This window comes from Squalius cephalus, assembly GCF_949319135.1.
Source record: "Squalius cephalus genome assembly, chromosome: 18".
NCBI classification, from domain to species: domain Eukaryota; kingdom Metazoa; phylum Chordata; class Actinopteri; order Cypriniformes; family Leuciscidae; genus Squalius; species Squalius cephalus.
In genome coordinates this window covers 12,702,903-12,724,874 of record NC_137139.1, presented here as the reverse complement: position 1 = coordinate 12,724,874, position 21,972 = coordinate 12,702,903, and the positions used below count along the sequence as shown (strand labels likewise).

Genomic DNA, 21,972 nt, shown 5'->3' with positions numbered 1-21,972 from the left:
TACATGACAACTGTTCTGAACGTCTGAACTGCAGATCTGAACGTTCGCTGTTGTGATCGTTTGTCATAGGTTTAATAGACATTGGGTGTTTGAATCGAGATTGTGATCTTTTAACGATTAATCATGCAACTCTACAATAAAGCGGCTCTCCAATGTATTCTGGACGTCTGACCTCAATAAACTGAACAGAAGCAATGAACCAGAGTAGACTTAAAAGTCAAGGAAGGAAGAGCCTCAGAGCCGCACCTTCTTATTAAATAATCGCCACGGACTAAATGTGGTTTGAAGGCGTTTACCAGGCAGAGCAAATTTTTCAGAAAGTTTGTATTGGCGAGCTGTTTCGAACTCTTAAAGGCCCCCTGAAATAAAAATGTATAGTACAGGCCAAAAGTTTGGACACATTACTATTTTAATGTTTTTGAAAGAAGTTTCTTTTGCTCATCAAGCCTACATTTATTTGATCAAAAATACAGAAAAAAAAAATTATATTGTGATATATTATTACAATTTAAAATAATTGGATTTCAAATTATTATACTTTAAATTATCGTTTATTTCTGTGATGCAAAGCTGAATTTTCAGGATCATTACTCCAGTCTATCACATGATCCTTTAGAAATCATTCTAATATGATGATTCATTATCAAAGTGGGAAACAGTTCTGCTGCTTAATATTTTTTCATAACCTGTGATACTTTTTTAGGATACTTTGATGAATAAAAAAAAAGAAAAAGCAAATCTTGTCAAGATAGAAATCTTTTATAACAACAATATACACTACTGGTCAGTAATTTGGGGTCAGTAATTTTTTTCTTTATTTTTTTTTAATAAATCAATAATTTTATTGAGCAAGGATGTGTTAAATTGATAAAAAGTGATAATAAAGAAGATTTATATTTAAAAAAAATTTTTTTTTTTTTTGAATAAATGCAGTTCTTTTTAACCTTTTATTCATCAAATATATTAGGCAGCAGAACTGTTTCCAACACTCATAATAAATCAGAACATTAGAATGATTTCTAAAGGATCATGTGATTGACAGGATGTCACATGTGACACTGAAGACTGGAGTAATGATCCTGAAAATTCAGCTTTGCATCACCGAAATAAATGATAATTTAAAGTATAATAAATTGAAAACCAATTATTTTAAACTGTAATAATATATCACAATATTACATTTTTTTCTGTATTTTTGATCAAATAAATGCAGGCTTGATGAGCAGAAGAAACTTCTTTCAAAAACATTAAAAATAGTAATGTGTCCAAACTTTTGGCCTGTACTGTATGTGTTTTAGCTTTTAGTATGAATATGTTAGCCTTAAGGTTATGAATAAGCTGGTGTGTTCCAAAAAAATGACAAAATTCGTATTTAGGAGATATAAGCATTCAAAACTTAGTCTCTCACTTCCGCTAAAATGGATCACAGATTTGTATGACATCACCGCGGACTTCAGCTTCTCATCACATCTTCTGTCCAATCAAATGCTCTCTAGAATCTAAAGCTCCGCCCCCTGTGCCATAAATACCACCTGGCGAAGGCGACTGTTGACACGTCACGAATCATGGGTGAGAGATGTGAGTTCGGTTGCTCAAACGCTCAAGATTTATTCCGTTTTCCTACTTTATGTTGGTTAAGAATGCAGTCTGTGAGGTAAACTAAACACTATTGGCGATTTGAAAAGGGGGAGGAGCCATTCAATATGTCCCGCCTTAGCCTCCTGTTTCAGTGGAAATTACGTCAACGCATCATACAAAGCTGCGCCTTCCAAGGCACTTCAGTGGGCCTTCGCATGAAGTATTTAGAGGCCTTTATAATAATTTAGGTGCTAGAAAACTTGATTAGATTTACAAATGGGTCTCTGGTAATAAAATATAAAAGGGATAATTCACCTAAAAGATGATTGAATTACTTATGTGGAAGACTGTCAGAATTTGTCAAGCTTATTTTTCGATAGAGGATCATCGAAACGACATCAGGTTGAGTAATTGATGACCGAATTTTCATATTTGGTTAAACTGTCCTTTAAAATAAGTAAAACAGGATAGCCTGACTCTGTGTGTCCTGTAGGGGGCAGTGTGTGTGTGTGTGTGTGCAAACCATTGAAGGTTTACAGCTTTAGGAATGTTGACAGTGTTGACATGTTGTTATAGCGATTTAGCTTGCAAAATCCACTTCCTAAAATGTTAAATATGGTTCAAGAACAACATAAAAATGTCATGGTGAATGCGGCCAAAGAATTAGGCCTTGTTTATGTAAGCTGTGCCTTCAATTTGTCTACTGGTGCTGACTTTGGACTCGGAGAGAAAGGCCTGGAAATGAAACCGTGTCAGGCCCTTTTGCTCTCAGTGTGTGCACAGCTTCATTTATATGTTGGGAAATTCCTGCAGGCTCATTAATCAAAGTTAATAGTTCAGCTTCACATTTCAGCAGAAGAACAGTGACACCCCGGCTGTCCCACTTTGACGAGATCTCTGGGCACGATCAGTACGTTCAGTCGTCAAACATGCCCGTGATGAACAAACATGCTGATTTGGCAGCTCATCTCCAGCTTCCTCCAGCATTCTCCAGCTCCTCCTCATTTACTCCTTACGTGCTTTTGTTCTTTGGTTTCTCTTAAAGGAGAACTCCGGTCAATTTTAACATTGAGCTCATTTTTTTGTACATTTGGAGTGCTGTCAATACAGAGAACAACGACAAAAAACGGTGTTGCCTACACCGAGTTATTCTATTTTTAAAATTTGCACCCTGTTGACTTCAATAGGGCAAGTAGTAAGCCTGCTTTTTAGCCTCTTAACATCCTTTAAGTGTCATTACAAGTGCACAGAAAATGTGAGTGATTCCTTCCGAGTGAACACGGGTGGATCTGACTGCAGTAGATGTTAGAGATATTAATAAAAACGAAGTTAATTCAGCCAGCGCTCATACCTTTGTTTACATCCTGTTTTCGGTGGAAGGCCATAGTAATCGATTGTCGAGTTCACGCGCGTGATCATTGGTAACTAAACATATGCGCGTGAACTCGACAATCGATTACTATGGCCTTCCACCGAAAACAGGATGTAAACAAAGGTATGAGCGCTGGCTGAATTAACTTCGTTTTTATTAATATCTCTAACATCTACTGCAGTCAGATCCACCCGTGTTCACTCGGAAGGAATCACTCACATTTTCTGTGCACTTGTAATGACACTTAAAGGATGTTAAGAGGCTAAAAAGCAGGCTTACTACTTGCCCTATTGAAGTCAACAGGGTGCAAATTTTAAAAATAGAATAACTCGGTGTAGGCAACACCGATTTTTGTCGTTGTTCTCTGTATTGACAGCACTCCAAATGTACAAAAAAATGAGCTCAATGTTAAAATTGACCGGAGTTCTCCTTTAAAGGCCATGTACGCACTGTAGAGTTTCAGGAGTGACAACCGCGTTTAAATGCAAGATTGAGTCCCGTAAATTATCCGTGTGTGTACGAAACTGTGATGATTGACACCGTGGTAACTATAGCAACGTTCTGGCATCTCACGTGTTTTGGTATCTGCAATTAGGAACAAAGTAATATTGCAGTGTTGTGTTTAGCAATTTTAACTAAAGCACAGTCGACAGAGGCGTCATGTTTTGAATATGAGCGTACTCTTACAGGGATTGTAGTTTAAATGGAAAATTCACCCAAATATGAACGTGATCCCATGATTCACTCACCCTCAAGCCATCCTAGGTGTATATGACTATCTTCTTTCAGACAAACACAATCAGAGTTATATTATTAAATATCCTGACTCTTCCAAGCTTTATAATGGGATTGAATGGCGCTCTTGATTTTGAAGCCCAAAAAAAACACATCCATCCATCATAAGTCATCCATACGGCTCCAGGGGGTTAACAAAGGCCTGTTCCCACACTGTGTAGATTGTTTTTGTTATAGCGGTTGTCACTATCCGCATTTTCCGGGAGTTAAAGGGATAGTTCACTTTGAAATAAAATGTTGGTATGTTTTAGCTTACCTGAAGGGCATCCAAGATGTAGGTGTCTTTTTTTCCGCAGTAGTTTCAATTTTGATATTTTTAGGTCAAACCGTTCTTGTCTGTCAGTCATTTAATGCAGGTCTGTGGTCACTGTCTCAAAGAGCATGCACAGAGTCCAAATTAAAACAATTCCCCATCGTCCAAATTAAACAATTCCCCATCGTAAGTACACATTGATGGCCTAAGACACGAAACGAACGGTTTGTGTGAGAAAACGAACAGTATTTATATCGTTTATACCTCTTGTACACAACCACGTCCAAGTGATCTGAGGGCGCGGGCGCTTCCTGCTGTGTGACGTGTGCGCAGACTGGTGCATAGATATATACACTAGATGTCGCATTAAAGACATTCGTTCCAATGAACTGCCGTAGACAAGGCGACATCTAGTGTATATATATCTATGAGATATGTGGTCACTCTTTGAGACAGTGACCACAGACCTGCATTAAATGACTGACAGACAAAAACGGTTTGACCTAAAAATATCAAAATTGAAACTACTGCGGAAAAAAAGACACCTACATCTTAGATGCCCTTGAGGTAAGCTAAAACATACCAAAATTTAATTTCAAAGTGAACTATCCCTTTAATGCAGTTGTAATTTCCTTAAATTACTGAAGTGTGCGTGTACAGACCTGGATAAAGCAGTAAAAGGGGAATTGACAACCGAGTTAAACTGCAGTGTGTATTTGGCCAAAGTGTGTTGGGGCCTTTATGATGTTTTAGGTGCAAGAAACCTTGATTAGCTTTATAAATGGGTTGCTGATAATACAAAAAAAAAAAAGTAGAATATGGCCCCTCAAATAGGGATATTTCACCCAAAATATGAAAAGATATTTTGAAGAAAGTTGGTAAACAAACCATTTTGGTGATTTCCAATTATGTGGACAGAAACTATTTATATTTTAGCTATTTTATCCGAATTCTTCATACAGAGCAGGGCTCCAGTCTGCTACTAAATGCATGAGGAAACTAAATGAACTTTTCTGCAACTGTAAGGCATAGCATGGGATGCAGTTTTGAAAAGTCAAACTGTTTGGTTGCCAACATTCTTCAAAATATTTTCTTTTGTGTTCAACAGGAGAAAGAAAGTCATACAGGTTTAGAATGGCATGAGGGTGAGAAAATGACCATTGGGGGAAATATCCCTGTAAATTGGAACTAATGTATACTAAATACAACAACAAAATGGTTTAATTCAAAAAAATATTTTATGAAACTTTCTTTTATTTTATGACTCTCTAGGGAGCATTTTGGAAACTAAAGTCATTTTTTAGCTCCCTCATCGTTTTTTATTTAATTGTTTTATATTTTTTTTGTCCGGAAACCTGCTGAGGATGTTATTTGCTCTGAGATTTTGTCTGTTTTTAATTCTTTTCCCGCCAGGTTTTTTTTTTTTTTTTTTTTTTTGCAAAGTCACCACTTGCATTTGATGATTTTCACAAAACCTTCTTGGACCCCAGAATTTTTTGTTGTATGAATATCTGAACATGCAATATATCAAAAGAAAAAAGCCTTTTTTTTTTAAACCATTTTATTCTTCATGCATTGTATTTTTTATCAACACTTGCATGTGGGTACGTTTCATACAAAACATCATTTGGCACAAAAAGCTGAGAAAAATTAAAAAAAATTCAAAGACTACTGCTTGTCTGGATTCAGAACGATGATCAAAACATAGATGGAGTCCCTCAACACCCCCAAAGCTTCACAGTCGTTTCCTCTTCATGGGTCGACATTTCAGCCAGTTTTGATTTATATGCTGTTTAACGTCTGATGATCGCATTATTTGACATGTGCATGAGCAATGCTTCTATCTCTTGTTTCTGCTCCTTTTTCACCTGGAGATTCAGTACTCTTTCAGAAGATGTCTTATAGAGCCCCCTACCATATAACAGTGAAAACACGGAAATATCCTTCAATGGCTGGAAAGGGTTAATATAGAGTGCGTTTGTGTATGTATTATCTTCATAGAGTGTGGATGTATGTGTATAATCTGTGGTTTGTGTGTTGTCTGTTCAGAGTGAGGATGTTTGGCTAGAAGCCGCCCGGCTGCAGCCTGGAGACACGGCGAAGGCAGTGGTTGCCCAGGCGGTGCGTCACCTCCCTCAGTCTGTGCGCATCTATATCAGAGCGGCTGAGCTCGAGACGGACATCAGGGCCAAGAAACGAGTGCTCAGGAAAGGTCAGTGTCTCTCTTCTATTCCTCTTCAGTTTTCTCTTTCCACAGTCGCCTCCTTTTTTTTTTTCTGCCTGCATACCTGTGTGACAGAGACGGATGAATTGTTAGTTATGTTTGAAAGCTCTATCAGTCTCAGCTTGTTAAAACGTCCTGAATCTCCCCTTTATAATAAAAGGTATCTCTAAACAGGCTGGCGGTTCTACTTCATCAATGTCTCTAGCGTGATTATCATGTTAACTCTGTAAAGTAATGTGCTTTAAGTGAAGTAATTAGTGTCATTAAAAATCCGATGCGCTGTCATTTTAGTTCCAGTTTGATGATTATTCATGATGTGGTTTACATAGTGTTTGCAATGTAATGGATTTTGTGCTTTCTGGAGAAAATTTCTGAGGTTTTTGCTTGCCCATGCAGGTGCCAGGGGGTTATGGGATACTGTAAGGGGTAACTGCTGTATTTCTGCTTTTCCATAAACACCACCTACTGTCAGAGAGTGGATTTGCATTTCCATTCACCCTGTTTTCTTTTTTCTTGTTCAGGGGCCGTATTCACAAAGCATTTTATCTTACCACTAGGAGTACTCCTAAACCGCACTAGAAGATTTTAGCTAGGAGTTTTCTCTTAAAAGTTATTCACAATGCCTTTCATACCTACTCTTAGTAAAGAAAAATGACAACTCCTAAACTAAGAGTGAGTCTTCGTTGCTATGGATGACGTCATTACTCATGCACGAGCTTGACTGAAGTGACCACCTTGATTGGCTGATGATTGTAACGCGGGAATGATTCCAAACACCTCCCCTACGATGATGAGTGACAGGTGACAGGTCTGAGAATGCGTGCGCTACACAAGCAGTGTGAAGGACGGAAGATGATGAATAACTGAATAAATAGCCTAAATGAATAAAGAGTAAGGCTAAACAAATAGCCTATAGCCTAATGAAACATATGGATTGATGCAATATCTTTGCAACATTATTGAATTAATCTGTCACTATATGCCTCTGCCTACGTTTGCAAAGAGAAGAACATTTTAATTTGATTCACAATGAAACGTTACAATTAGTTTACATGCAATGAGTAGCCTAGTTTTGGTTGTTGTTGGTGGCGTTATTGCATCCCTAGTTATGCCTACAATGCAAAATTGTTCCCTCGCGATTGGAAGCTCCTAAGCCGCCGCATACGCATTTCAAAACATCGCAACGTGAAATGCCACAAAAAGCGGTTTGTGAATAGGTCTTAGTGAGTTAGGAGTCCTCTCGACTTCTTTTAAGTTGTCCCAGGCTTAGGTGCTACTTTTAGGGCTGAAATGCTTCGTGAATTACTCTTAGTCAAAAAAATTAGGAGTCCTAAAGTTACGAGTGACACGGCCATTATTTTTAGGAGTTGCTCCTAAATTCGCCAGTTAGGAGCTACTTTTAGCCTTAAAATTATTTGTGAATACGGCCCCAGACCATTATATAACATATAATTTATAACATTTATGTTATAACATTTTATAAGTAATTTTGTCAACTTATTATTTGAACTCTAACGTTGTTTAAATAATAGTTTTTAAGGACATTTTACAGGTTAGGATGTTACCGTAGAGGTCAGTGCTGTTTCAAAACATTGCTTTTCTGTTGTTTTTCTATGTATGCACCAGACAGATGTCTTTGACTGTTCTTGTCTTGCTCGCAATTTGTGCATCATCGTTGTGTTTTTATAACACTGCAAGCACTCAAGGCAAATATTTAAAAAGCTGAACTTATTTTAGCTTGACACACTTTTTTTTTTTCACTGCCTTATTTCTTGTTTCTGATCCATATCTATATAAAAGCCAATGGTATTATGCTCATGTTGTTGGTCAGCTCTGTTTACTCATTTATGCATTATTAAAAGTGCATTAATTCAATTCATGCATATTACAGACAATGATCTGAATATATCTCTTCTATGATGAAATTGTTTTTAATTTAATTAAAATTAATTTTTATATTTTTTTAGGGCCATAAAATCAAACATGTCAAAGTGAACAGTCCTGATATCACAATTAAGAAATAAATCCACATTTAAAGAATGAAAAAATAAGAATTTAAGAGTTGTTATTATTATTGTTATTATTATTATTATTATTATTATTATTTTTAGTAGTATTATTATATCCATTATTGGTCCTAGTTAAAATTCTAGCTGCAGAATTTTGAATGTACTATAGCTTATTTAAAGTACACTTAGAAACCCCAGTATGTAGCGTATTACAATATTCAATGCAGGATAAAAAAACTAATAAATGTACTTTTCTACAGCTGTAAGGCATACCATGGGATGCAATTTTCAAAAGAAAAAGTCTTTACAACATTGTGTACAAATGTCAATGAAGAATCAAAGATCACTTCTAGATTCCTCAATTTTTTCTGAAACTCAGGTACAGAACCATCAGTGATAAGAGGTGTTTGGCCAGCTGATGAGGAGAACCAATAACCATAACCTCAGTTTTATCACCTGAGGATCAAACAAAGAAAGTCACATTTACATTTAGTGAGCACCGCCTCACTTTTTCCATGTTTACAATGAATCTAGATCTGTGTGTCGTCAGCATAAAAATTATACTGAATACCTAGAGTTTGTAAAAGCTGGCCAAGCAGGAATAAAGACTAAAAAGTAAGGGTCCTAAAATTGAGCCCTGAGAGATACCAGTAGAAACTGGTCCATTATCAGACCTGTATTCGCCTAAATCAACAAACTGTCTGCGGCCGGTCTAATAAGATCTAAATCAGTTTAAAACGGTGCCAGAAATACCAAAAGTTTCGAGACGATTAAGTAAAAGTTTGTGGTCCACAGTGTCAAATGCGGCACTAATGTCGAAGAAAATAAGAATAGTAGGAGATTTATTATTTTATTTCGTAAAGGGAAAAGCAGTGAAACTGTTTTGGTGAATAAAACAGGAAATTATATTATACTGGGGAAAGATCAGTTCAGATTTCCAAAAATTATGATGATGTTTATGAATTATTTCATGAGAAGAAAAAAGAAAATAAAGACATTGGTAAACATTTACATTTACATTGGTAAACCTTTAGCCTGGTTAAAACCAGACCATTCTCAGTAGTAACTGAGTTATGGTCTGGCAAAGCTTCATTAACTAATTTCCAAAGGGGCGTCACCAACGGACGTCGCTCAAATGCCTCTGGGCGCAGTTGGATAGACCTAAAACCAATCAGAGCGATCGTCATCGTGTAAAGCCATATGCTGCGTCCCAATTCGCCTAAGTTACACTACGCCATAAAAGTATGTACTCTTTTTGTGAAGAAAATGTATTTACTTTTGAATGTGTAGCAAAAAAGTAGGCAAGCTTTGGGACATACTACTTCGTCATCTTTATCGGACGGATCTGTCGCGTGCATCCTGTCACATAAACTGCCCTGTCAATCATCTTGTCACAGTTAAAATCCTCTATTAAATCTAATTTAATTTCCTACCGTTTCGGAGAGAAATGTAGTAGCACGTTCATCTGCCAGTGGGTCTTTCATGGAGACTGTCCTCATGTGTTTGCAATTTGAATATAATAATGCATTTAAAAGTTGGTGGCTTCACCAATGGACGTCGCTCAAATGCCTCTGGGCGCAATTGGATAGACCTAAAACCAATCAGAGCGATCGTCATTGTGTAAAGCCCGCCTCAACGTTTCTGATTGGTGCCGCGATTTCGACGGATTAGAAATGGGCTTGAATGAGCTCTTTGCCAGACTACTTGTAGAGCAAATCTAAATTTGCCGGAAGTTGTCTGGGTTTTCCCAGGCTAGTAAACCTTAGCACTAGCTGCACTTTTTGTTTAATAAAAATTTTTACTATTTAAATTTTTTTTATTTAATATCTGCATGTCTCCACAGCTCTGGAAAATGTGTCGAAGTCGGTGCGTTTGTGGAAGACCGCTGTTGAGCTGGAGGAACCAGAGGATGCAAGAATTATGTTGAGCAGAGCAGTCGAGTGCTGTCCTACCAGTGTCGAGGTACACACACACACACACACACACACACACACACACACACACACACACACACACACACACACACACACACACACACACACACACTCTCTCTTGTACATCTTTCCTTGTTAGGACATTCATTGACACAATGCAATCTCTAGCTCATTACCCCAACCCTACCCATCACCACTAGGTGCTTAACCTGAACCCTTACCCTAAACTTACCCTAATTATAACCTTATCCCTAAAACCAAGTCTTGACCCTCAAACTGGCCTTTAAAAGGTTCTCAGAAAGTGAGGACCATCCAAAATGTGTTAATAATAGCTATGTTAATGCAACCGGCCCCTGTTCCTCACAAACATGATTACAAGTACACACACAGCAACACACACTCGAACGGTCCTAATCAGCCAAAACCCATAAACCTGTTTATGGGCCATAAATCAGATTGCTCTAACAGTGTTGTCCTTGTCTCCCGTAGCTCTGGCTGGCTCTGGCCCGATTAGAAACGTATGAGAATGCCCGTCGCGTTCTGAACAAGGCCCGTGAAAACATTCCCACTGACCGGCACATCTGGATCACCGCTGCCAAGCTGGAGGAGGCCAACGGCAACACACAGATGGTGGAGAAGATCATCGACAGGGCCATCACGTCTCTGAGAGCCAACGGCGTGGAGATAAACCGTGAACAATGGATTCAGGTCTGACGAGCTAGATTTCATGTTTAAGAGGTTCTCTGGCTTTACTAACTACTTGTCATGTGTATTTTTCAATTAAAGCTATCATCTGAGGATTTTAATCAAAATTAAATGCAACAGACATTCCAGTCTGGATTGAGTTAAATTTTTCAGTTAAGCTGCTTTGCCAGATCAGAGAAAAATATTCAAATGCTTCTGCACGCAGGCAATATCAGGCTGTTGATTTGTAACCGATGTCTGTTTTGTGATCCCGTCTCAGGATGCAGAGGAGTGTGATAAGGCTGGCAGCGTGGCCACATGTCAGGCTGTGATCAGAGCTGTGATTGGAATTGGCATTGAAGAGGAGGACTGCAAACACACATGGATGGAGGACGCAGACAGTGTAAACATCCTCTCACCTTCACGCGCCCACGTTCTGTTTTCAATCAGCACCACATATTTGTTTATTACAACCGTTTCCAATCATTTATGATGCTATATAATGTCTTTTTCAGCAGTACTACAGCTGGATGTGATTACTGTGATATCTGATGCTGATTGGCTGTTGTTTTTGCTGTAGTGTGTGTCTCATGGGGCTCTAGAGTGTGCTCGTGCCATCTACGCTCATGCGCTCCAGGTCTTCCCCAGCAAGAAGAGCGTCTGGCTGAGGGCCGCTTACTTTGAGAAGAACAACGGTACACGGTGAGAAATACTCACTTCCTCTTCAAGTCTCACTGGCTGAACTGAATTTCAATCAGCATCCATTGGTTCTGTCCGGGCGTTCGCACGCAGGCACTATGGAGACATGAAGACAACCAGGCCTATTTGTGTTTGCCCACTTGTATTTGTTCTAGACCATTAGACTTTGATTTAAACTGATTTGAGTCTCTTTCTCTCAGAGAGTCGTTGGAGGCTCTGTTGCAGAGGGCCGTTGCTCACTGTCCCAAGGCTGAGGTGTTATGGCTCATGGGTGCTAAATCTAAATGGTTGGCCGGAGACGTTCCTGCAGCCAGAAGTATCCTTGCTTTGGCTTTCCAGGTAAGTGCCGCCCCCGTCGGCTCTTCAAGATCCATTACTACACAATTAGTGGCAGCCGTTTCTATTTTTATTATATATAATTAACACCACAGCATTGTAATCATGAAGCAACTGCACAACATGCACTTATTTGTACAAAAGTAATTCACTAAATACTTGTGAAGAATTGTGGTGACTGTTGTCTTCACACTTAACTGCCTATGTATTTTAATTCATTTTAAAGCCATTTTTAATTGACAACAAATAAATGGAAATATTACCGTTATTAGATTTAAAAAAGTAATAAAAAAAAGTATCATTCTCTAATGCTCACAAAGGTTTATTTAAAAAATATTTTATATATATATATATATATATATATATATATATATATATATATATTAGGGCTGTCAAAAGATTAATCGCGATTAATCGCATCCAAAATAAAAGTTTGTGCTTACACCAAAATAAAAGTTTGTGTTTACATAATATATGTGTGTGTACTGTGTATAATTATTTTGTATATATAAATACACACACATGCATGTTGTATATATTTAAGAAAAATGTTGATTTTTGTATAATTTATATCTAAAAAAATATATTTATATATAATATAAATTATATATAAATATATACAGTATATGTATGCAAATATTTCTGTGTATTTATATATACAAAATAATTATACACAGTACACACACATATATTATGCAAACACAAACTTTTATTTTGGATGCGATTAATCTTTTGACAGCCCTAATATATATATATTATTTTATAATTATTATTATATAATTTTTTTAATTAATTTTGTTAAATAAAAAGCCATGGTGAGCATTAGAGAATTCGATAGTAAAAACTGTAATTTTGTGAAATATTACAATTTATAAGAGCTGTTTTTTATTTTAACATATTTTAAAATGTAATTTATCCCTGTGATCAAAGCTGAATTTTCAGCATCATTACTCCAGTCTTCAGTGTCACATGATCCTTCAGAAATCATTCTAATATGATGATTTGATGCTCAAGAAACATTTGTTATTATTATCAATGTTGAAAACAATTATGCTGCTTAATATTTTTGTGGAAACTGTGACTTATTTTCATTGTTCTTTAATGAATATAACGTGTAAAAGAACAGCATTTATTTGAAATTTAAATAATTTCTAATATTATAAATGTCTGCACTGTTACTTTTGATCAATTTAATGTGTCCTTGCTGAATTAAAGTATTATTTTATTTTTAAAAAGATACTATTTAAATTGTTTTTTTCATATTTCCCCTCACAATCAGTGTGGAAAGCGTGGGAGGAAAAAATGGCAAATTCAGTGTCATAACTGGTCTAGTCATAACTGAAAGAACACTTCAACCAAACAAAACTTCAAATTAAAGAAGCAGAACAACAACAACAAAAAAACTAAAGCTAAACTGCGTATCAGTGCTCTGAGTGCACACTCATTTCCTGAAACTAATCGTTCCACTTTTTGCAGCATTGAAGTGTTCACTGGGATGAAGGCCAGTAAAAACTCATCCCTCCTCTTTCTGTCACTCTCTTTGTGTTAGGCTAACCCCAACAGTGAAGAGATCTGGCTGGCTGCCGTGAAGCTGGAATCGGAGAATAACGAGTACGAGAGAGCGCGCAGGCTGCTGGCCAAGGCCCGAAGCAGCGCCCCCACTGCCAGGGTGAGCGGCCCAGTGTTCAGACCAGCCCACTGACTGTCAGATAGATGTAACTGCTGCTGTGTCATGCTGGGGACACCCATCTGCCGGGAACACACAGTTTCGGTTCTGCAAGTTGTTGTGATTTCTCTTTTATTTTGATTTAAAGAGATAAGCGATGAGATGTAGATGAAGGGTGAGTCACCCTGTAAAAGTGCTTGTGCAACAGGGTTTTGAATGTGACACTAGCAGGAAGACGATTTACAAAGGCATGGCTAATGAAAAGAGATTTTTCTGTTTTGCTTGTTTTGTAAGCGTACCATGGCATGACGGGTTGGTGCGGTGGAAAGTAGGCTAAATTTAAGTGAATCTGTGAGGCAGCACATACACATGTCAGCCGAGATTAGGTTAAACTTAATAAACCTAGATATTAACCTAGCAACTTAATATACCTAAAAAGAACCAGTGATACCTTGCCTCATGTTAGGCATCATGTGAAGGGTTGATTTGAATCTTTGCCGAATGTGTGACTGATTTACATTTCAATTAAACTTAAAATAGAAGAAAAAAAAAATATATATATATATATATATATAATTTTATTTTTACTTTTTATTTATATATATATATATATATATATATATATATATATATATTAGTGGTGGGCCGTTATCGGCGTTAACGCAGCGAGACTCTTATCGCGCGATAAAAAAAATATCGCCGTTAATCTATTCCCCAAATTGGGTTGGGAGATGATGACGCAATCTACCCGCGGCCGCGAGGTAAACCCGGCTGCAACGCATATTCGTCGTCATCTTAAGTAAACACGGCTGAAAGTGAAAGCTGCAACATCCATTATTTGGACTTGGTTCGGATTTAAGCCGTCCGACAAACAGCAGCAAACTATAGACAGAGTGTGTGGGGTAACGGTTCGGTAAGTTAACACACGACTAATCCGTTAATCCGTTCTACCACCTCAAATTCAAAACGAAACATGATATCACTGAATACCAGCGCGCGCGTATTATTCTCATTCCAATATATCTTAGTGGTGTAACGTTAACACATAATCTCTGTCTATGCCCGATTTTAAGATTCGTTGTTGTGTTTCTTTTTAACTGAAAAGACATCAGTTAGACAATATTATCACTTTAAATTTGGGGTTTCATAAGCTCAAAGCTATAATAAACATTAGACCTACTTAAGTCTCTGCAGCTAGTGTACTTAAATTTTATTTATCTGCAAAATTATGTTGTATATTTACAGTTTTGCACAATATATGTTCTCAAAACTACATATACCCTTTAAAAAAAATACATTTAGCAGTTGTTTAGCAGGGTCTGTGTAACCTGTTCTGAAATGGTTTTATTATAATATACTGTATATCGTTATCGCAAGAGGCTGCAATGTATATCACAGTATAGATTTTAGGCCATATCGCCCATCCCTAATTGATAGCCTATAGTAGTTGATAATAACATAGGCCTACCTAATGTTGCCTATGGACGGTACCAGTACAGTAGTAACCTTTACAGTCTATGAGTAGAACAGCTTTCTCAAGCAGTCTGTGATGCATTTTGGAAACAGGAGATGAGCCCCTGGTCTAATGCGCCACCTGGCTTGAGAAACCCGTTCACAAAGACTTACTTTTATAGTCATTATTTGGGTAGCACACATATTCTGAATGCCTTCGGCAGAATTCAAATGAGCCATTTTAATCTAGATTAATCTATATATATATATATATATATATATATATATATATATATATATCTATATATATATATATATGGATAGATGATAGAAGATGGATAGATGATAGACAGATGATAGAAGATGGATAGATGATATATATATATATATATATATATATATATAATATAAATATATATATATATATATATATATATATATATATATATATATATATATATATATATCATCTATCCATCTTCTATCATCTGTCTATCATCTATCCATCTTCTATCATCTATCCATCTTCTATCATCTATCATCTATCTATATGTCATCTATCCATCTATCTATCTATCTTCACATGCAGTTTGCTAGATTAAGGGGCTGACACAGCTTACCCACTGACTCATTTTACCCCACTCTCATAAAAAAAAAAATCAAAAGCTGTTTTAGACTTGACTTGAACTTGCCATAAAATATTAAGTGTTGAGACATGACTTCAGCTTGGACTTGAAAAATATGGACTCCGTGTCAGAGAGTTATGAACATGTCTGCGTGTCACTGTGTTCGACGCGAAACAACAAGCATGAAGCCAGTAATACAAATGTTTATTGATTCAGTGTTGGTGACTTTGCACAGTATTGTTTTTACAAGATAACTACACAAATGTGGCTAGGGATTATGTCAGATGAGCTCTTTAAGTGGACTGGTAAGCAGCTCACAGCAGATGTGACAGAAGTACTGTGGGATTTTTGGGAGGAAATAGAGAATAGAAGGTGCTAGAATAGCCTCCTGCCTGGGCTTGTTTAACTTTTGGCTCCAGTAAAGAGTGTCAGCATCTATACAAATATCAAAGGATCAAATGTACCTCGAGCACTTGGCAGGATTCCTCATAAGTGCTAATGTTATCAAAAAAAACAAACAACCCGCAATTTATGATTTCCTGCACCTATGGAAACTAGCCATGTGAGCTTCATACGGGAAAGGCATCATGAAAATCTCCCTGGCTATTTTTTTTGCACTTACAGACCCTATGCGTTTCACACACCCTCAAAAGTCATGTTCAAAATGACACCTACATCAGAGAGACTTTAAAGACTGTTAAAAAGCATTATATGAGTTGTCATAACTGCTTTCTGTGTTATTTGTAGGTGTTTATGAAGTCGGTAAAGCTGGAGTGGGTGCTGGGTAATATTGAAGCAGCACAGGAGTTGTGTACAGAGGCCCTAAAGCACTATGAGGATTTCCCCAAACTCTGGATGATGAGAGGACAGATCGAGGAACAGTCAGAAAGCATCGACAAAGCAAGGGAGGCCTACAACCAGGGAGTACGTTTTGGGGATCTAGAGGAGATGCTTTACCATAAGGGACTGTTCGTTTTTTTATTTAAGGGGCCACCGGAGGAGTTTTGAGATCTGTAGTCAAAAAATACACGACCCTCCCTTCGCCAGCAATACATTTTTCTACGACCCTCCAAAATGATTGTGAAAAAAGGCATGACCCTCCCCGATAATTTATTGATTAGCCTACTTCTGTACTGGTTTGCACTTGGCAAAGATGTTCAGATAGCCATTGTTTTTTTTACAACCATAAACTCTTGCTTTCTCATCTTACTAGGGCTGTAACGATAGACCAAACCTACGATTCGGTTCGTATCACGATTTTTGATTTTAGATTTGAAAAAAAAATCATGTTTTCGGTGCTGATGCGGTGTGACGCGTTCAACATGTGGGTGGCGCTGCCAATAAAGCATCTAAATGCTGTCACAAAGAACCACCACAAGTAATGATTATGAATATGTCAAATATAGCAAGGAGACATTTTAATTGTTTATTAATAAACAAGTGTTTTCTGTGTCGACTGCAAAGATGAAGTTGACGATGCGTTGTGATCTTCGCAGAACGTGCCAGAGAGAAATGCACATTTCATTCAGTCCAGTTCACTCGCCGGCGCCTCCGTGTCATGATTATCTATTTTCTACTACATTTACTTATTTATTAAATCCAGGCAATTGGTTGATGAAACATTGATTAAAATTAAGATACAATTAATAAAAAAACGAGATTCTTCGATCTAGATCTTTTGGTTTGCGCAGTGTAATTCATAGAATTACTAAAAAATAGTTTGCCACCTAAAAGTTAAAGATTTTTTTTGTCACGTCACGTGTATTTCCTTCATATTAAATATAAAACGCATGTGTAGACTGATATTTTTCTAATGTCTTGACTCCTTTTTAAGGGAGTATATATTAACAGACGTTTATTGGTATTAAATGCATTTTCTGAGAATTTATATTTCAAGTTTTGACTGCAAATGTCACGTCCATAACGCTGGAATTGCCCAATTTTAACGAATTTATCCTCAACTAGCTTTTTGGTGTAGGTCTACGTATTTTATTATGTTAACTTAAATAATACTAATAGTAATTTAAAGATGTGGTAGCCCTACATCTTACACATCACACTCCACTGTTATGGTGGCAATTTCAGTATATTCAACGTAAAACTCGATGTACATTCACATCACACATGTTAATGCAGCGGTAGAGTTACACTCACAGGACACTGTGCATTTATTCGCAATCACAAAAGTTCATTATTTGCTCGTGCTTTAAAGCTTTGCCGGGTAAACATTTCACTGGCGTTCTGTTCTGACATGATGCACTTTTTCTGAGCGCGTACTGAAGTGCGCGCGCACTGTCAAACAGCGCCAAACTGGATTTTTGTTGGGTCAGACCCATCTGATATAGATGGGGGGCTGATACCGCGAGAGCAACATGGAGCTACATGTAAAAGATATGCAGCAAACAAGCCACTTTGAAATGTTGCTGTTTTCATGAATTTAAAAGTTGGGTGACCCTCCCCTAGACTAAAGAAAGTTGGATGACCCTCCCCTCAACAAAGAATAAAAAGACATGACCCTCCCCTATTTTCCTCCGGTGGTCCTTTCCATAAATACCGAACGGTCCCTAATTTAACCCTTTAGAGTGAAGGTTTTCAAGTAATGCAAAATCCAAGTCCAAATAATATTAAGAACAAACTTGTTTTTTCAGTGAAAATGTGTTAAAAAAAAGTGTCATTGTCATAATGTTCTTCTAATGTATCCGTTTAGCTGAAGAAGTGCCCTCATTCCATGTCATTATGGGTCCTCCTGTCTCGACTGGAGGAGAGAGTTGGGCAGCTCACGCGTGCTCGAGCCATCTTGGAGAAAGCACGCCTCAAGAATCCACAAAGCCCTGAGCTTTGGTAAGAAACCATGCCAGAGGTTCTTGCACTTCAGTACAAAGCCCATATCAAAATGTAAAACAGGAATAATGAGTCTATAGATTCGTTACGGACTAAATTCATATGCAGGTAGCAAAATATTCTACTATGTCAAAGGCTCAGCTCATGAATATTAATTCAGTTGGTCTGACGTTGCCACGTAAAGGCCAGAGTGACACCAAACCAACAGTCGGACAATTTCGGCCATTGTTGAGCGTCTTGTCAGCTCAGTTTTTTTGGCAATAGTTGGACCTCTGCCTTGCTTTTGTGTATGATAAAGCATGTCAGCAGTGAAGCACGTTGATGAGAGAGGTCACTGACTGGCTGTTCAGGTCGCGAATCAGTGCTCAAGAAAAACACAAGTGATGACAGGCAAGCAAATGACTTCATCTCATCTGTCATCTGAGCATCAACCAATATGCAAATATTTTCACAATGGCATGGTTGTCTGGAATGAAAAAAGTGATGACCAACTGATCAATATGATTAATTGCTGCTTTGTTTGTATATCCGCAGTCTTAGCTCTTCCGTTTTCCCCTTTTCGAATATCAGATATAGACTACTGTCACCTGCTGGCAAGGAGAGTTATTTCTCTCTCGCAGGCTTAAAACGTAAGCGCTTAGTTACAAATATAGACTAGGGGTGGGAATCTCTAGGGACCTCACAATTCGGTTCGATTACGATTACATTTCAGAGGGTAACGATTATCGATGCATCTTTTTTTTTTTTTTTCACAGCACAGTCAAAATTTTACTTTTTGTGACTGGCATTTCACTGATACATACTGTGACTGTGGAGGGCAGTATAACGTACGTATAACAGATCGGTTTACAGCATATTGATGTGAAAACTAAACAATGCAGAAAGCAGCTCTCATACAAAAAATACTAAATAGGTAACAATGAAATTGCCAATTTTCCATACGTTAGCTTTTAACGAAGAGGGTGCCGTTCGAATTTGGCGCTCAGCCATCGTGCGTCTCTGTTATGTGCACGCCACAGACTGTCCGCGCACTGCACGTCCGCTAGTTCCGCCTTTTGCGTTCCGTCAATATTACGCTATTAGAAAAAAATATATATTTTTAGAAAATCGATTTTTGACATTTGTGAATCGATTCAGAATTGTCCACGTCTGCATCGCGATGCATCTAACAATCGATTTTTTCCCCCACCCCTAATATAGACTACTGTCACCTGCTGGCAAGGAGAGTTATTTATCTCTGGCAGGCTCAAAACGTAAGCGTTTAGTTACGAATATAGACTACTGTCACCTGCTGGCAAGGAGAGTTATTTATCTCTCGCAGGCTCAAAACGTAAGCGCTTAGTTACGAATATAGACTACTGTCACCTGCTGGAATGGAGAGTTATTTCCTCTCACGCTGGTGTAAAACATACGGCTAGTTGAACGTTGACTGTAGTCTTTGCAGTGTATTCAAACCCAACTTTTGATTCAGACGCAATTTGACACCAATCTTTAATTCATGTGTCTGGGCCTTAAAATTCAATGAGAACCTATTTAATATTTACAAGAAATGCCTTTGCTGTAGCGGGATTCATCAGTTTAACAGCTGCCCAGCAACTAATTACTAATCCCGGCCTTTCAGTTTTCAAACTTAATAGGTGAATATCATGTTACCTAGTTGATATTCATAAGCTGAGTTCTCATCACAGTACCATGTGAGGCATGAACTTGGATCCAATGAGGACTCATCGAAAAATGGCAGAACTACTTTTTGCTCAAGGCTACATGCAGTCGTTTCATTTTAATTTCTTTATAGTTGTATGACTCACCAAAATAATAGTAAGTGATTTTAATCTCAATTTCTCTAGGCTGGAGTCTGTCCGACTTGAATACAGAGCAGGATTGAAAAACATCGCCAACACACTCATGGCCAAAGCCCTTCAGGAGTGTCCTAACTCTGGTAAGCCATGCCTTTCACCCATGAACAGATTCTTCAAGAGCCTCTGCACAATATCACACCTCAACACTCACTTCTTCCTGTTAGGTATCCTCTGGGCCGAAGCAGTGTTTTTGGAGGCCAGACCTCAGCGCAAGACCAAGAGTGTTGACGCACTAAAAAAGTGTGAACATGATCCTCATGTACTTCTGGCTGTGGCCAAGTAAGACTTCAAACCAGACTATTGCCAAAATTCTCCCAACCCTAAATTCCAGTTTGCCCACCCACATTCCTCCTGTGTTTTTTTTTCTTTTATCTGCAAGAACAGGCTGACATTTTCAGTTGCATTTATGCTATATCTGTGTTTGTGTACTGTGTGCAGATTGTTCTGGAGTGAGAGAAAGATAACGAAGGCGAGAGAGTGGTTCCTACGGACGGTAAAGATTGAACCAGACTTGGGTGACACCTGGGGATTCTTCTACAAGTTTGAGCTTCAGCATGGGACAGAAGTAAGCATTCAGTCACATTATTACATTAATGTGTTCTTCAGGACCTGGTTTATTCTCAGATCTTTGTGTGTGTGTGTGATGCAGTGATTGTAAATTAAATTTTGAAAGAAATCGTTCATGCAAAAATAAAAATTCTATCGTCATTTACACACCCGTTCCACACCTGTACCTGTAACTTTCTTTCTTCTGTGGAACATAACGGAAGAAACTTTGAAGGGTGTGCTGCTTGTTCCCTTTTGAGGTAAGGACACTTTGGGCAGCGTAACGCGTCTGAAGTGCGTATGGAACTAATCCAATCCTGATTGGAGTTGTCATGACATAGCGTGTGACGGCATACGGAAGCTACAGAGGGATGCCGCCACACAACAGTTAGCTTTCGCTCTTCAGCAAGCGCTCTGTGTTGTGTGAAGTATCTATTTGGTGTTGTTTGTCATAAAGCATTTGTTTCAAAAGAAAAATAATGGTGGGTGAATAGTTCAAGTGGTGTGCATCCCTGCTCGAGATACTTTACAGGGGGGGACACACACAGAAGCTTTGTGTGCACTGTTTGGGAGAACAGCATGCCCAGGCAGCCCTCGAGGGGGTGTCAGGATCCCGACCTGCGAAGGGCTGTCAATGGCCCCTTTCGAACCTTTGGAGTCAGCTTCCGCTAAGAACCTAACGCTCAAGGTTGCTTTTCTCCTGGCTATTACATCCCTCAAAAGAGTGGGGGACCTCCAGGCCTTTTCTATCTCTTCAACGTGCCTCGTTAAAGCTATTAAAGCTGTTAAAGAGTTGAAGCTATCTTGCATCCCAGACCTGACTCTGTGCCTATGGTCCCTTCTAGCATGGCACGGTCCACGGTTCTGCTGGCTTTTTATCCCCCTCCTCATGAGCCGGTGGAAGAAGAGAGACTTCATCTGCTCTGCCCTGTCAGTGCATTGAGTATCTACATTCGGAAGTCATCTCAATGAAAGAAGTCAGATCAGTTGTTGGTGTGTTTCGGGTCACCCAGGAAAGAGTTTCCCGCCTCTGAGCAGACCATTAGTAACTTGATAGTTCAGGCAATTGCTTTGGCCTATCAGGTGCGTGGTTTACCT

The 21,972-nt window shown here is 38.2% G+C and overlaps 1 protein-coding gene across 1 annotated transcript in view; it reads left to right on the top strand.

Annotated features, from left to right (window-relative positions):
* prpf6 (PRP6 pre-mRNA processing factor 6 homolog) overlaps window positions 1-21,972 on the top strand; it is a 28,201-nt gene that overhangs the window by 5,053 nt on the left and 1,176 nt on the right. Inside the window, exons 9-20 of the mRNA XM_079849791.1 lie at window positions 6,048-6,210; window positions 10,075-10,193; window positions 10,655-10,873; window positions 11,130-11,252; window positions 11,430-11,551; window positions 11,749-11,887; window positions 13,434-13,553; window positions 16,376-16,552; window positions 18,336-18,469; window positions 20,317-20,408; window positions 20,493-20,607; window positions 20,767-20,893. Coding sequence (XP_079705917.1) covers window positions 6,048-6,210; window positions 10,075-10,193; window positions 10,655-10,873; window positions 11,130-11,252; window positions 11,430-11,551; window positions 11,749-11,887; window positions 13,434-13,553; window positions 16,376-16,552; window positions 18,336-18,469; window positions 20,317-20,408; window positions 20,493-20,607; window positions 20,767-20,893 — 1,650 coding nt within the window. The remainder of the gene's footprint in view (window positions 1-6,047; window positions 6,211-10,074; window positions 10,194-10,654; window positions 10,874-11,129; window positions 11,253-11,429; window positions 11,552-11,748; window positions 11,888-13,433; window positions 13,554-16,375; window positions 16,553-18,335; window positions 18,470-20,316; window positions 20,409-20,492; window positions 20,608-20,766; window positions 20,894-21,972) is intronic.